The following is a 15,755-nucleotide window of genomic DNA, read 5'->3' on the forward strand; positions in this document are numbered from 1 at the left end:
TATTCCATGCCTCTAGGTTGTCACAGAGCACCAGCTTTGGATTTCTTGTGTCATGCAGCAAATTCCCACTGGCTATCTATTTTACATATGGCAATGTATATGTCTCAAGTCATCCCACCCTCTCCCTCCCCAACAATGATCTTATGTCTACATCTTCTTTGCTGCACTGTGAGTAGGATCATCAGTACCATCTTTCTAGATTCCATATATATTGCTAGTATACAATATTTGTCTTCCTTTTTTTGAGTTCACTCTGTATAATGGACTCTAGGTTTATCCACCTCATTAGAATCGACTCAAATGCATCCCTTTTTTATTGCTGAGTAATATTCCATTGTATATATGTACCACAGCTTCTTTATCCATTCATCTATTCAGGGACATACAGCTTGCTTCTGTGTCCTAGCTATTGTAAAAAGTGCTGCAATGAATAGTGCTGCATTGGGGTACATGTGTAGCCTTAGTGTTTTAATTTTCCTTGAGCCTGATCTAAATGTCTATATAACTGTGTGTCTCCCCTTCCCTTCTTTTTATCCCTTTTGCTTTTTAAAATTTTATCTATTTTGAGGAGGATTCCAAGTAATGGGACGTGATTAGGTTGGTTTTATAAGCTCCTATTAAGGTTTTCTCTATGCCAAGAAGAGTCTACCTTTCAGTTTGCTTATTAGAGATTTCCTGCTATAAGCAAGTGAACTTGACTTTTCAGAACTTTTCAAAGCTTGCATCACTGCCACTGTCCAATTTTCTGGAGCCGACTTGGTAGTATAAATGCAGTCTAAAAATTGATATTGTAACTGTGGTTCCAAACTAAGGCTATTTTTCTAAAAGCCTTCATTCTTTTTTTTTTTTTTTAACTTAGACCTTCATTACTGATTGGGTTGATAAAGTAAAAGAACAATAGGAAGGTCTGAAATATTTCTTTAACAAGCTAGGCACACAGAGGTATCTGCTTGTCTTCATGCTTTGTAGGGTAGATTTGGGGGACATTGACTTTGAGGAATTTGAATGCTTGTTAGAGTTTGTTGAGGTGCCTTAGAGAAATTTTCTGGTGTGATGTTTTTGGAGTTGTATCTTGAACTGTTAGAGACCTCTAGAAGAGCCAGGTAATTGGATTCATAACATAAGAAGGACCTTATCATATTTTAGTATTATAGGTGGGGAATCTTGGTACTAAAAAGCTAAATTAATAGTTCTAACCTTATCAGGTACTGATTCAAGCATGGGGATGCTCTTGGGTAACCAAATATTAACTAACTTTTCTCTTAACTGTTTCAGTAGGTTTGCCAGGATGGTGGATAAAAATATTTACATCATTCAAGGGGAAATTAACATTGTGGTTGGGGCCATCAAACGAAATGCCCGATGGAGCACCCATACACCACTGGTAAGTGGGGGATGGGCAGAACATTTGGTTACTGAGTTGTTGTAGGGGATCTGCTACATGGTCAGTTTCCTGGTAATAATGATAATAGGAGAAATTCAGAGTTTTTCAGAAGGGTATCAAGGACCCTTCTGTTTTATTTTAATAAGAGTCAAATTTATAAGCTGCCTTTTTTTCTCTAGAACCCGAAAGGTGATGCCATTTTTCTTCTAGCTGTTTTTATAAGCAGCTTAAGCTAGTACTTGGGACCTCTTCGATGTGTCTAAACATGTTAGAAAGATTTCTTATCTTCTTTTTTGTTTGTTTACTTTTTGAACCAGAAATTTTACTTCTAAGAATTTATTCTAATATTCAAATATTAGAAAAAAATTGCGATATAGATTCCTTACCTTCTGATTCCTGAGAACTATAATTAGCTATCAAATTCATTTCAATTAGTGCAGTTATTGGCACATGGAATATGGCTTTGTAATGGTACTCCTTGGAAATTCAGCAAGCTTTCAAATATAGAGACCATATCTTGCTAATCAGATGAGTAAGCTTAACTGTTGTAAAGCTGACTCTCTTTGTTGCATATGTATGTTCAGTGATGTTTTTGTTACAGTTGTATAAAACAGTTTTGAGTACAGTTGTAAAATTAAAGTTTAGACACTTCTAGCTTGGTGAATATGTATATGTTTGTTTAGAAATTTCTCACTTTGATTAATTAACTGTTTTATAAGTAAGAGTGGAGTTAGGGATGAATGTATATGACTATGATAGCTATGAAGAAAGAGAAGAGATAGGGTAATACATGTCTCAGTCTGTATGTTTCAGTCTGTTTGGGATGTTCTAACCCAATACCATGGACTAGGAAACCTATAAACAGATTTTTTTTTTTTAAACAATGTATTTATTTCCAGGGGCTGAAAGTTCAATATCAGAATGTTAGCATGCTTGGGTGAGGTACTTCTGGATCTCAGACTTCTCATTGTATCCTCACATAGTAGAAGGGGGAAGGAAACACTCTAGGAATGTGGGATCTTAGTTCTCCAAGGAGGGATCAAACCTGTGCCCCCTGCAGTGGAAGCATGGAGTTTTAACCACTGGACCACCAGGGAAGTCCCAGCACAGAAGTTTTGAGGGGTCATGATCATTCAGACCATAGCACATATAGAAGACCTAGCAGTCTATGGTAACTTGAATGCCATGGTCTTGGTGTAGATTAAGATTAGCACTTCAGGATGTACTATTTTAGGTAAGCCCAGGGTACTTCTATGAGATAAGAGATTAGAGAACTGGAAAAATGAACCATGGCTAACTTCCTTTTCGTCAGAAGGAAAACTGACTGAATTTTCTGGTTGGATTCAGAGAAAGAGCTCTTGATCTATCTTTTATTTCCTTTTTACTCTTGGTCTGATAATGAATTCTTTTTTTTTTTTTTTTAATCTGTGTGTTATAGGATGAAGAAAGGGATCCTCTGCTGCATAGTTTCAGTCATCTAAAGGAGGTTTTAAACAATGTAACAGGTAAGTGTGTTTGATTTATTGCAAGGATGGGCAAACTTTTTCTTTATAGTATAAGACTATATGATATTTTAGGCTTTGCAGGCTGTAGCAACTGCAACTACTCAACTCTGTCATTGTAACTCAAATGCAGACTCAGATAATACTTAAATGAATAATAAATACAATTTTCTTTTAAAAAAACAGGCTGCAAGCCAGTTTTGGCCCACAGGTGTAGTTTGCTCTGGTTTATTTTACTGCTGATCCTTCCTGGAGCTCTTAGTGTCCCACTTTAGTGGGGAATCGGCGTTCATACAATTATAAGCTTCCTTCTTTGCTTGAGTTATAAGTGTTATTTTTGGCTAATGTTCTGTTTTGTTTTAGCTATTTTTCTTTCTCTAACTCACATATGCCGTCAGATAGGAAGTTGATGACACAAGTGAAGTGTTTATTTAATACTTGCAGTGTAACCTTTCTCTTACAGAAAATCCTTACTGGTTTTAGGACCTGAGCTTTGTAATGCAGCTCTTTTAGTCTTCACTTGTTCCCAGAATCTTTTGTGTCACACACTCCGCCTTTGTTTTCCTAATCATAATTATCTTATGTAATATTTATATGTTTAGAATTTTCAAAGCCACTTTCACATTTATTACCTTACTGAATTTTTTTCCCTCTTGTTTTATTTATATTTCAGATCAGAAACTTCATTCTTTCTTCTTTTAGTTTAATTGAGATGTAATTGATATATAGCACTATATAACTTCAAGATGTACATAGTGCTTTGAATTACATACATTATGAAATGATTTCACAATAAGTTTAGTGAACATCTGTCATCTCACAGATACAAAATTAAAGAAATAGAAAAAAAAATTTTTTTTTCTGGTGAGAACTCTTAGGATTTAGTCTCTTAACAACTTTCATGTGTAACATACAGCAGTGTTAATTACATTTATCATGTTGTATGTGCGTACATGCATGCTCAGTCGTTCAGTTATGTCTGACTCTTTCTGACCCCATAGACTATGGCTTGCCAGGCTCCTCCGTCCATGGGATTTTTCAAGCAAGAATATTGGAATGAAGAATACTGGTTGCCATTTCCTCCTCAATGGGATCTTCCTGACCTAGGGATTAGACCCATGTCTCCTGCGTCGGCAGGTGGATTCTTTACCACTGGGTCACCTGTGAAGCCCATTGTGTTGTACATTACAGCCCTAATACTTATTTATCTTATAACTAGAAGATTGTGTCTTTTGGCTGCTTTCATCCAGTTCCTCCTTCCCCCACCCCCTGCCTCTGGTAACCTGATCTTTTTGTTTGTGAGTTTATTTGTTTGCTTTTGAAATAGAATTGACCTGTAATACTATGTTCTTGCTATACAACATTGTGATTTGATGTTTCTGTACATTTCAAAATGTTCACCATGATAAGCCTAGTTACTATACCTTTTTGAAACTTTTACACAACCTGTGAGGGAGGCATGGCAGATTTGTCCCCCTTTTATGAATGAAGTTGAAGCCCAGAGATATTTTAAGTAATTTAGCAGAGATCACACTGATCCTAAGAGGTGGAATCAGAACTCAAAACTAGAATTCAGGCCCCTAACACCAGATTCAGTGCCCTGTTCTGTGTGGTTTCTGTTCATACAATTAGAGGAGAATGTACACAGGAAATGCTTTATATTATGTTTAAAAACATGTCAAGAGAGGAGGTAAAGGCTCAACACTTCATATTTTTCAAGCTGGTGGGGGGAAGATATAGACATAAAGGGAAAGCCTCAGAGCTGTGCTCCTCTGTTGACTATAAAGGGCTTTTGCAGTGTATATCCCTGGAATGTTTTTAGCTAGTAACATCTAACACCACAATTGAAATAGCTTTTAGGCTTCTGCAGATTAAATAAATAAAAAATAAGTAAATGTTCTTTTATGAGAAATGTAGGAGAATATCTGGAGAAAAATTCCTTTTACTTTCCTAACCCTAATCCTAGGGAATCTAAGGATTTTCTACATGTTTCTTTAAAGGAGCAAATTTGACTCAATGTGAAAAAGTGTTGGTAATGTTAGCCAGTGATCAAATATAGAGGAAGAGGTGTCTGATAGCTAGTTAGCAGGGCTAATGCTGCAACTAGGCATGTTCTCATTTTATGGCCTGTACTGAAAGTGATTTGGCTGCTTTAGAAAGTTGGTGGCTTGTGCAGATTTTTTTGTCAATTGAAGTATAGTTGATTTACAGTGTTGTGTTAATTTCTTCTGTACAGCAAAGTGATTTAGTTATACATATATACATTCTTTTCCATTATGGTTTATCCTGGGATACTGAATATAGTTTCCTGTGCTATATAATAGGACCTTGTTGTCCGTCCATTCTATACGTAGTAGTTTGCATCTTCCCAGGTGGCCCTAGGGGTAAAGAACCCACCTGGCAATGCAGCAGATGCAAGAGATGAGGGTTCAATCCTTGGGTGGGAAAGATCCCTTGGTGGAGGGAGTGGCAACCCACTCTAGTGTTCTTGCCTGAAGAATCCCATGGGCAGAGGAGCCTGGTGGGCTACAGTCCATAGAGTTGCAAAGAGTCGGACACGACTGAAGTTAACTTAGCACGCACGCAACATGCACTAAGCCCAAACTCCCAGTCCATCCTCCCCTCCCCCATAGCACAAGTCTGTTCTCTCTATGAGTGTTTCTGCTTCATAGGTAGGTTCATTTGTGTCATGTTTTATATTCTATGTACAAGTGATATCATATGGTATTTGTCTTTCTGACTTACTTCACTTAGTATGATAATCTCTAGTTGCATCCATATTGCTGCCAGATTTTTCTTTTTAACTTTTCATGTAAAGCTTACATATCCCAATTACAAAGAAAAATAGTCAATAGATATTTACAATTCTTCTTCGTGGGTCAGAGTTTGGAGTATTATCTTTCTCAGAGAATACATTTGGAAAATGTTTGGCAAGCATTTTATATACAGCTAAGAATTGTTGTCATAAGTGGCAGAAAGTGAAAGAAAGTGAAGTCACTCAGTCATGTCCGACTCTTTGCAACCCCATGGACTGTAGCCTACAACACTCCTCCGTCCATGGGATTTTCCAGGCAAGAGTACTGGAGTGGGTTGCCATTTCCTTCTCCAGAGGATCTTCCCAACCCAGGGATCAAACCTGGGTCTCCTGCATTGTAGGCCGATGATTTACCATCTGAGCCACCAGGAAAGTCCCGTTAAGTGGCTGGGTACATCCTAAAATGGCTGAGGTGAGACTGGAGTTGCCTTGTAGGCCTTTTGGGCACTTTGCAGACCCTCAGGAGCTGAGGTGGTGCTGCTCTCCTGATAAAGCCACGTTTCCTACTTGCCATCCAATCCATATCCCACACTTGTTTTCTCCATTCTGACATATCCCAAGACTTCAGTTCAGAGATTGTATCTGTGGTGAGTAGTGCAATCCAGGATTTGGTTTCTAGTTCATCTGAGAGTTACCAAACTTGAGTCTGCTGCCTAATTTTCTTACATCTTTGGGTTAGGAATCCAGATTATCTTCTGCTTGAAACTATTAAAACCAGAATGTGCTGAGGAACCAGTTCTGTTAGTGGTACTAGGAACATAGCTGGGTGTTGGCCAAGCTTTCCCTCAGAGTGAAGAAGAAGGTGATGATATTCTCCAGGGGCCAGTAGCTGTGGCAGATATTGAAACAGTGCCTGTCTAAGTTGCCCCATTGTTCTTGGGTTTTAACATATTACCTACCTGATAAAATGACAGAGTGGATCTGAAATAGAGCATTTCATGGTCTTCTGATTGGTTCTGACCCCCCACATAGTGCTGGCTTCCAGGAGCAGGTTTATGGGTCAGCTGCTCCTGTGGTCCTGGACTTTGTAATCCATGACCAATTTCTTGTTTCTTTTACTGAAACAAACAGATTTTTTTTTTGATTGGCAGTGTCAGGAGGATTGCTTTCTTGGAAGCCTGTTAATGGTCGGAGGCTGGGAAAGGGTTTTGAACTTGAGAGAGAAACTGAAGGGACTGCCCATGCTATGTGACTGGGAATGGTGTACTACTTAGGTTGGAAGAACTATGGTAGGAATTCCAAGACTCCATTCAGTTAAACTCATGAAACTGATTTGGGCTTGGTCTCTTTTTACAAAGGCTTTTTATTTGCACTTTTCTAGACTATCTGCTGGCTGGGTTGGTTAAGAATATTATTAATGGACATAGGTGATTCATTGGACATTGTCAGTCAACCAAAGCAATTTTTCCTCTTGTAAGCAGTCAGAAGACCTTTTAAGGGCATAAGTGCTACCTATAAGTGCTCCAGGAACATTGTCTGAGCATTGTAAAGGATGTAAGTCTACTGTCTCTAGTAAGGGTTGGGTAAGTCCATGTCATTATTCTCACAGGTGTATCTCTGGACCACATTTGCAGTCCGTATTTGCCCAAAATGCATGATAACTGAATGCTCTGTAATATCTAGAGTAATAGAATGTTCTAATACCACATCTAAAGAGAGGGTTGCACTTGGAAAGTATGAAGTGCCTGAGAGCAAAGTTTGCATATTGGTACTTTGGATAAAGCCATAGCTCACCACCAGTGAGACTTGACTGCTGCCCCTCATTTAGTCTTTCAGTTCTCTTAAGAATCCTTTAAGAGGTTATTCTAAAGGAGTTAAAACAGATGTGTGGTTGCTAGGAGCAGGAAGTGGGCATGGGAAGTAACTGCTAATGGTAATAGGGTTTCTTTTAGGGGTGATGAAAATGTTCTGGAATTAGATCATGATGATGGTTGTACAACTTTGTGAATATACTAAAAACTGTAGAAGTGTATACTTTAGAAGGATGAATTTTATGGCATATGAAATCTATCTTAATTTTTCAAAATAGCAAGTGTAGACTGGAAAAGCAATGGGATTCACCATCTCTTTCTCAGCACTCATAGCTATGAAGGGATGCCTCTGACTATACTTGCTGCTGTGCTTTGAACCCATTGCCCAGCAAAGGCAGCGTAAGGCTCTGTTTAGCCTCCTGGCCCAGTTTGTCCTTTTATGTCTCTCTCATTAACTCAAGAAGCACATGGCTTTTATATTTAAATTTATTCAAGCTGTAATCTTTGACATTTGAGTTAGCTTTTAGTACAGTTTTGCATTTATAGTAATATATATTATGTATTTTCTCTATCCCCAAAGAATCCATTTTAATCTTTTCCGGATGCAAATTTCAGGCTGTCTTGCCCCATCTCCCCTTTCTTTCTCTCTTTCCCCTCCCCCAACGGAGTGTGTTTGATCAGGTGTGGCAGGAATATCCACTGTCAAGCTGCGCCCTTTATATTAGTCAATATTATCCTTCTCCCCCCTCCCTGTCTGTCTGCCCCTTTGGGCTTTCCCAGTTGATTTATAATTTTGGAATTCTCATCGGAGTCTGTAATACAGTTTGTTCATTATTTAACCAAAACCTGTTTAATGAGCAGAGAGAGGCAATGTAAATGTTAGGCATGTTGCAGTGATGTACCTTTGTGCTTCTCAAAGCGGGTGGGTAGTTAACTCTGTGCTGCCTGCAGGGCTGGGGCTTCCTGGCCTTAGGGGCAGAAGGACCAATGCCTCTTCCTTGCATCTGCTCAAGCCATACGGTGGGCTTAGATTCCAAAGACACATTTCTTTTTATCCTTTTAGAGATCTTGTTGGGGCTCTTGCGTATTGGAGTTATCTATAATCTCACAGACTGGGCGGTAAGATTTGTGGCATGAGACGGGGATGAAAGGGAAAGTGAAATATTAAAATACTTGATACCGCTCTTGGTTTTAGGTCTGTAGAGAGTTGTTGTTCAGTCACTCAGTCGTGTCCGACTCTTTGTGACCCCATGGACTGCAGTACGCCAGGCTTCCTTGTCCTTCACCATCTCCCGGAGCTTGCTCAAACTCATGTCCGTTGAGTCAGTGATGCCGTCCAACCATCTCATCCTCTGTCATCCCCTTCTCCTCCTGCCTTCAATCTTTCCCAGCATCAGGGTTTTTTTCTAATGAGTCATGTCTTCGCATCAGGTGGCCAAAGTATTGGAGCTTCAGCATCAGTCCTTCCAGTGAATATTCAGGATTGATTTCCTTTAGGATCGACTGGTTTCCTTTAGGATCTCCTTGCAGTCCAAGCTGTAGAGATTAGACGGTTTACTTTTTTTAGCTGTACTATGCCGCATGTTGGATCTTACTTCCCTGACCAGGGATCAAACTCGTGCCCACTGCAGTGAAAGCACAAAGTCTTTACCATTGGACTGCCAGGGAAGTTCCCCAAGTGTAGACAGCTTAGAGTAATCCTTCTAGCCAGCATGGTCTCTGGTCTTTGATCTTTTTGTTCCTCGATTAGATAAGTGCTTGGAAGCCTTAGTACCCTTCATTCAATATAGCTTCCCAGACAGGGCTCCGAACAATTGTGATTTGTGGTGTTTGGCTATGGTCATTTACCTCCAGATTTTAGGCTGCCTTTGTCCTTGGTGTTAAAACTTAGATCATTACAAAGAGATTCTTTTCCAGAATTCAAACTTTTTAAACCAAAAATTTTGGTTTAAAGCACAAAGGGAAGAACAATCTAAAAGTATCCCACCAGAATCTAAGGAGCCACCTCTTAATGACTTTAAGGGCTTGAGAAAGACCTCGTAGTGATATGTGTGTGTGTCAGGGGTGGTGGTGGGGAGGGTAGTAAGTTTGCCTATGGAGATAAAACTTCTTGCTGGTCTTTTTAATTTTGAGGACCTATGAGGCTCGGGGTATTTAGCATAAAACTGAGGTGGTCTTGAAGCTCAGTATAAGCACCTGTATTAACTATGGAACTGTTGTAGCTGCTTGGACCTTTTCTTTCTGAGATTCACTAAGATTTGGATTTCTTCTAAGTCTAGCTTATTGAGTTGCTTCTGACCAATATTTATTGAATACCTGCTGTGTGCTAGGCATTTTGCTTAGGCACTTAGCCATTGGATCTACAATGGTAAACAAACTTCCTGCCCTCATAGCCACTGGTTTTTAAGACTAGTAACTCTGGCTGACCATTCTGAGACTAACTTATGTACTTATATACTATACTTTAGGCTATATGGTTCCCTATCAGATATGGAATAGATGATAGTGAATCAGAGCAGTCTGTTGCCACCTTTTCTTATTCCTCCTTTTCCCCTTGTTCACATATACCATAGAAACGAAGAAAAATTTAGCTCATATATTTGCTTATTTGGTCTTCTCATGTAAAGCTGTTCTGGGCAGAGTTTAGGTATTCCCAAAGATATTGATGGGTTTGCATATTGTAACTCTGAGGGATAAGATATTTCTTCACTGTGCTTACCTGTACAGCAAGCTATGATGTGCTTGAGTTTAAGAGGAAGAAACAGGTGTCTGGAGAGAGTGGATGTATCAGGAGTTTATTTAAATATAGTTTATCCTAGACAAACACACCTGTAGGGTACTGCCTCAAGCTTTGTGAATTCAGAGTTTGAGCTAGGAGGTTTGAATCCATGTAACCTCCAGAGCTTTACAGAGAACATTTAAACAGAGTCTGAAAGCCAACTTGGGAGGAACTATAACTTAACACCTGTCTGACTTAGGCCTCTTAGAAATAGCCTTCTAAGTTGAAGCAAAACTGTTCCAGGATGCCTCAGACCTCAAGTTTAATCTGTTTCAATTGGAACATAGGGACATATAGGAAAGACATTTAGTAGTTGCTGTCAGGAAAAAGACTGAGTAAGGGTGCATATTTGAAAGATAAATATCAATAACCTCAGATATGCAGATGACACCACCTTTATGGCAGAAAGTGAAGAGGAACTAAAGAACCTCTTGATGAAGGTGAAAGAGGAGAGTGAAAAAGCTGGCTTAACGCTCAACATTCAAAAAACTAAGATCATGGCATCTGGTCCCATCGCTTCACAGTAAATAGATGGGGAAACAATGGAAACAGTGACAGACTTTATTTTCTTGGGCTTCAAAATCACTGCAGATGGTGACTGCAGCCATGAAATTAAAAGCCACTTGCTCCTTGGAAGAAAAGCTGTGAGAAACCTAGACAGCATATTAAAAAGCAGAGACATTTCTTTGCTGCCAAAGGTCCATCTAGTCAAAGGTATGGTTTTTCCAGTAGTCATGTATGGATGTGAGAGTTGGACCATAAAGAAAGCTGAGCACTGAAGAATTGATGCTTTTGAACTGTGCTGTTGGAGAAGACTCTTTGAGAGTCCCTTGGACTGCAAGGAGATCAAACTTGTCAATCCTAAAGGAAATTAGTCTTGAGTATTCATTGGAAGGACTCATGCGGAAGCTGAAGCTCCAATACTTTGGCCACTTGATGTGAAGAGCTAACTCATTAGAAAAGACCCAGATTCTGGGAAAGATTGAAGACAGGAGGAGAAGGGGATGACAGAGGATGAGATGGTTGGGTGGCATCACCAACTCAATGAACATGAATTTGGTTAAGCTTCTTGAGATGGTGAAGGACAGGGAAGCCTGGCTTCCTGTGGTCTTGTGGTCTCTTAGTTCCTGACCAGAGATTGAACCCAGGGCACCCAGCAGTGGAAGCTCAGAGTCCCTGGTCTGCCAGGGAATTTCAAGAGTTATTAACTTTGATCCACTTGGAAATGAGCTCAAGTAAATTGTTCAAGGCCTAACTAGAGACTGAAAGGAAAAAATGATAAAATGATAAAATTTGGCTGACAAATTTATGTAATGTGCTAAGTATTGGAACAGGCAAGATTGGGCACACTTATGTAAGTATCTCTTTCCTGTGCCTTTTTTTTTCTTTTGGTTGTGCCACATGGCATGCAGGATCTTAGTTCCTTGACTAGGGATCAAACCTGTGTTCCCTATAGTAGAAATGTGGAGTCTTAACCACTGGCCCACCAGGGAACTTCCTCCTGTGCTCTTTTTTTCTTTCTTGTTCTGTAATAAAATATATGACTATATTAGTTTGGAGATTGTTGAGCAACACATTAGAGTGTGACTTGAATTTGAGTCAGGCTGGCTTTGGCATCTTGGTAGCTTGAGTGGCCTCAGATTTATGGGCATTTGAGCACAGTTAGGGGAAATAAAGGTACACTGTTTTTTTTTTTTTCCCCTTGAGATTATTTATATCAATAAGATGGCTCCCAGAGGCCTATATTTTGATGACTTGATGTTGTCATTTCTTTTTACTGGTGTGTTACTCACTCAGTTGTGTCTGACTCTGCAGCCCCATGGGCTGCAGCCCTCCAGGCTCCTCTGTTCATGGAATTCTCTAGGCAAAAATACTGGAGTAGGTTGCCATTGCCTTCTCCAGGGTATCTTCCTGACCCAGGGATCGAACCTGAGACTCCCAAATTGCAGGCAGATTCTTTACCAGTTGAGCCACCAGGGAAGCCCCATGATCTGAACCTTCATTTGAAAATTCTAAACCAACAAGTTCTTCTAAACCTTTGTTTGTCCTCAGGATTAGAAAATGAAGACTTTCTTGAGAAGAAGCAGTTCTACATAGTCTTTTTATTAATCAGACTCTCCCTTTTTTCTTCCTAGTGCTCAAACACACCATCAGAACCACTCTCCTGGTACATTTTCCACTACTCATATCTCAAAGGAAGCTGTGAAGAAAAGGCCTTTTTTTGGCTGTGCTGCATGCCTTATAGGACCTTAATTCTCCATCTAGGGATTGAACCTGCACTCTGGGCAGTCAAAGTGTAGAGTCCTAACCGCTGGACCACCAGGGAATTCCCATAAAGGGCATCCTTAATATATTGGCTCTCAAGAGCAGAAGCAAAGAAACCTAATTTCTTTCTAGTAGAGTTTAGCAGACAAGGTGACAATGTGGCCTGTGGTGGGTGTCACTGTTGCTAGTATTGCTCTCATTGACATTGTCCTTTTTAAAACAGCCACCTCTCGAGGCCTGAAATTTCTCTCTGGATATGTGTTCCAGTTTGCCATAACAGCAGTCAGATGAGTAAAAAGAGGGAAAGCCAGATACAGCCTTGTTTTTAACAGGGAGGCAGGCAGAGTCCCTTTCTTCTCTTCTACCCATTCACACCTAGGGCAAGTGCCAAGAGGGTTTCAGAAGGAGCCAGGTGTTTGAAATTCATTGTGCAGTTTTTGTAAGGAAAGATAGTGAAGAGTTTTGTCCTAGCCTTACCTTCTTTAACCACCTCTCTGTGCTCACAGACATTTAGTTGGTCACCCCAATTTCTAAAATGATATTGGGTATGTTTATGGAAAGGGTGAGTACATTTGTCTTTTCTCTTCTGCACCCATTAGAAGATAGAGTGGGATATAGAGCAAAATGAAGATCAAGTTATTTTATCTCAGACATCATCTTAAACAAGAGTTGTAGATGGAGAGCGGTGACTACCTTAAGATATCAGTTTTGCTTCTGGAAACGAGATAAGATGCTCCTTTCCAGTTTTGAGACCTTTGTTTCTTTACTTTGGTCTTTGGAAGTCTGAAGGACTTAGATGGACAAGCACTCCTGGCTGCCTGTTGGCTGGCTTCTCTTTGCATGCCTCTTCAGTAACACCAGCCTTCTGTTACCACTGTATGTTGAGTTGTGAAGGGCTGCCACATGTGCACATATCACAACTGACCTTTCCTTGTTCCACGCTTGTTGAGCAATTATTTGCCCGTTTGTAGAACTCACATTATTGCTTTGGGTTTCTGGCCCATTGTGAAGTGGGGCCATCCAGGAAGTGGATTGATGCACTGTACATCAGAGGGGAATAAATTGGCTTTTGATTTGGTGGAAAGGCAGGGCCAGATGTAGTGTGGGAGCAAGGGTTTTTTTTGCAGTCAACCATGTAGCTTGCTTCAGGTGTCCTGGAAAGCAGCTTGGGAACTGGAGGCTAAGGGTAGTTGGGGACATTAATTGGTGAGCAAGGGGATCAAAAGGACTTCAATGTTATCTGTGATGGGCCCTTAACTGGAAAAAATCCTCTAAAAGTATAGGGACAAATGAAATTTTTCTGACACTGGTAGTAATTTTTCAACTGATTATTTTTCCTTTTCAAGTAAAGTGAGTTATTAATTGGCAGAAAAATATAAAACTTGAATAAGAAAACTTCATTTCATGTGAGCTTTTCATGAAGGTTCATTCTTTTCTTTGGGCAACAACAGGTTTAAGAAAACTGCCATAGTATTGGTAATAAAGGGAGAGCTAAGATAATATGACTACCCTACTGTGGGCTTGATTGGTATCTTCAGACTGTAGTTGCATTCTGTTAATGGATTGTGATATCATTTTAAAGGGTTACACAGCAATTTTTCCTCAAGTTTTTAGTATGAAAAATTTCAGACATACCAAAATTGAAATATAGTGAGCACCTGCATCTCATACTTGAGTCAAAATTATTAACATTTAGCCATATTTACTTTATCCATGTATATGTGTATTTTTTTCTCATACACTATTTGAAAATAAGTTGCAGATGTGTTGACATTTCAGGCTGGATCCTAAATAAGGAAATTCTCCTACATAATCATAGTACCGTTATCATACCTAAGAAACTGAGCAGTAATTTACCAATATTAGTGAATATCCAGTCCATTTATTAAAATTTCCTATTTGTTCCCAAACTACCTTTTATCTATAGCTGGTTTTACCAACCAAAATCCATATAGAATTCTCATTTCATTATGTAGTTCTATCTCTTTAGACTTTAAAAATCTAATATAGTTTTCTCCACCCTATTTATTATTTTTTTCCTGGCATTGACTTTTTGAAGAGACTAGGCCTTTTATCTTTAGAATGTTTTACATTCTGGGTTTGTCTGTGTCCTTATGGTGTCATTTAACTTGTTACTGTACTTCAAACATTTCCATTCTAGAAGTTAGAGTTAAAAGCTTGACTCAATTTAGGATAAACATTTTGGGCATAGATGATACTGTGTGCTTCATATTATATCACCACAGGAGGCACATACTGCCAAGTTGTCCTGCTGTTGATGGTGCTAAATTTGGCTATTGCTTCTGGTGGTGACTGCCATATCTCTTCATTGTAAAATAAATTTATTTTTCTCTTTGTGATTAGTAGATAATCTGTGAAGTAATAATTTGGCATCTTGCAAATATCCTGTTTCTAATATCCTTTTACCTAATAATCATCCACTGATGAATTTTTGCCAGAATCACTTATTTTACTAGGGGAGGGGATTTGCAGAATGATGATTTTCTAATTCTGTCTTTCTTTCTGCATTATTGGTGGTGTTTTCTAGAATAGTTCTCCTCTGTAAACTGGAGGATGAAACACAGTTTCTCCTGAAAAGGCAAGGAAAATGCCTAATTCTTTCCCTTAAATTACTAACTTTCAGATAAGGAGTTTGTGTAGTAATGAGCACTAATGGGGGAAAGTGAGGAGTTTTCCATTTTGGAGGGGCTTGTGAATTTTTATTTATTCAGTGTTTACAGTTAATTATATTTATGATCATTTTTGGTGCATAAGTAATTCCAAATTTGGTCAATGAGAGCCCCTTCAAACTAATTCCTTTGTTCCTTTGATATGACCCCTTTGAGCACTTCCTTGTTTTCTGGTACAAGCTGTGGGCCTTAAAAAGAATAGACTAGAAAGTATCAGTGCATCACACATAATAAAGAGAATATCTGACTTATTCAATTAGCATAATGTCCCCAAGGTTCATCTATATTGTTACAAATGGAAGATTTCCTTTCTTTTTTGTTTATGGCTAAAGCAGTTCTATTTATATGCTTGTTTCTCTCTGGGTGAATCAGCTTTTGGAAGGCAGAAATTAATTTGAGACCATTTGAATCATAATAGTCCTGGAGAATGTTGAAATAAGTATTCTTCCCCAAGGAAATAAAGATTGTGGATGTAATCATGATTAACTAGTCACTTTGTACCTTCTATATTATTTGTTTTACATGATGTTAAACTGATTGTTCAGGAAAGAGTGGATAGCACATCATGT

The 15,755-nt window shown here is 39.0% G+C and overlaps 1 protein-coding gene across 9 annotated transcripts in view; it reads left to right on the top strand.

Moving 5' to 3' along the window:
* The window catches only part of GBF1 (golgi brefeldin A resistant guanine nucleotide exchange factor 1), a 124,216-nt gene that overhangs the window by 11,048 nt on the left and 97,413 nt on the right, over window positions 1–15,755 (top strand). For 8 of the 9 annotated variants that reach the window (XM_025273752.2, XM_025273755.2, XM_025273754.3 and 5 more), the window contains exons 2-3: window positions 1,276–1,384; window positions 2,823–2,889. In XM_025273752.2, coding sequence (XP_025129537.1) covers window positions 1,289–1,384; window positions 2,823–2,889 — 163 coding nt within the window. In that variant the 5' untranslated portion in view covers window positions 1,276–1,288. The remainder of the gene's footprint in view (window positions 1–1,275; window positions 1,385–2,822; window positions 2,890–15,755) is intronic. The other variant, XM_025273753.2, reaches the window with a different exon arrangement.

Source organism: Bubalus bubalis, chromosome 23 (assembly GCF_019923935.1).
Source record: "Bubalus bubalis isolate 160015118507 breed Murrah chromosome 23, NDDB_SH_1, whole genome shotgun sequence".
NCBI classification, from domain to species: Eukaryota; Metazoa; Chordata; class Mammalia; order Artiodactyla; family Bovidae; genus Bubalus; species Bubalus bubalis.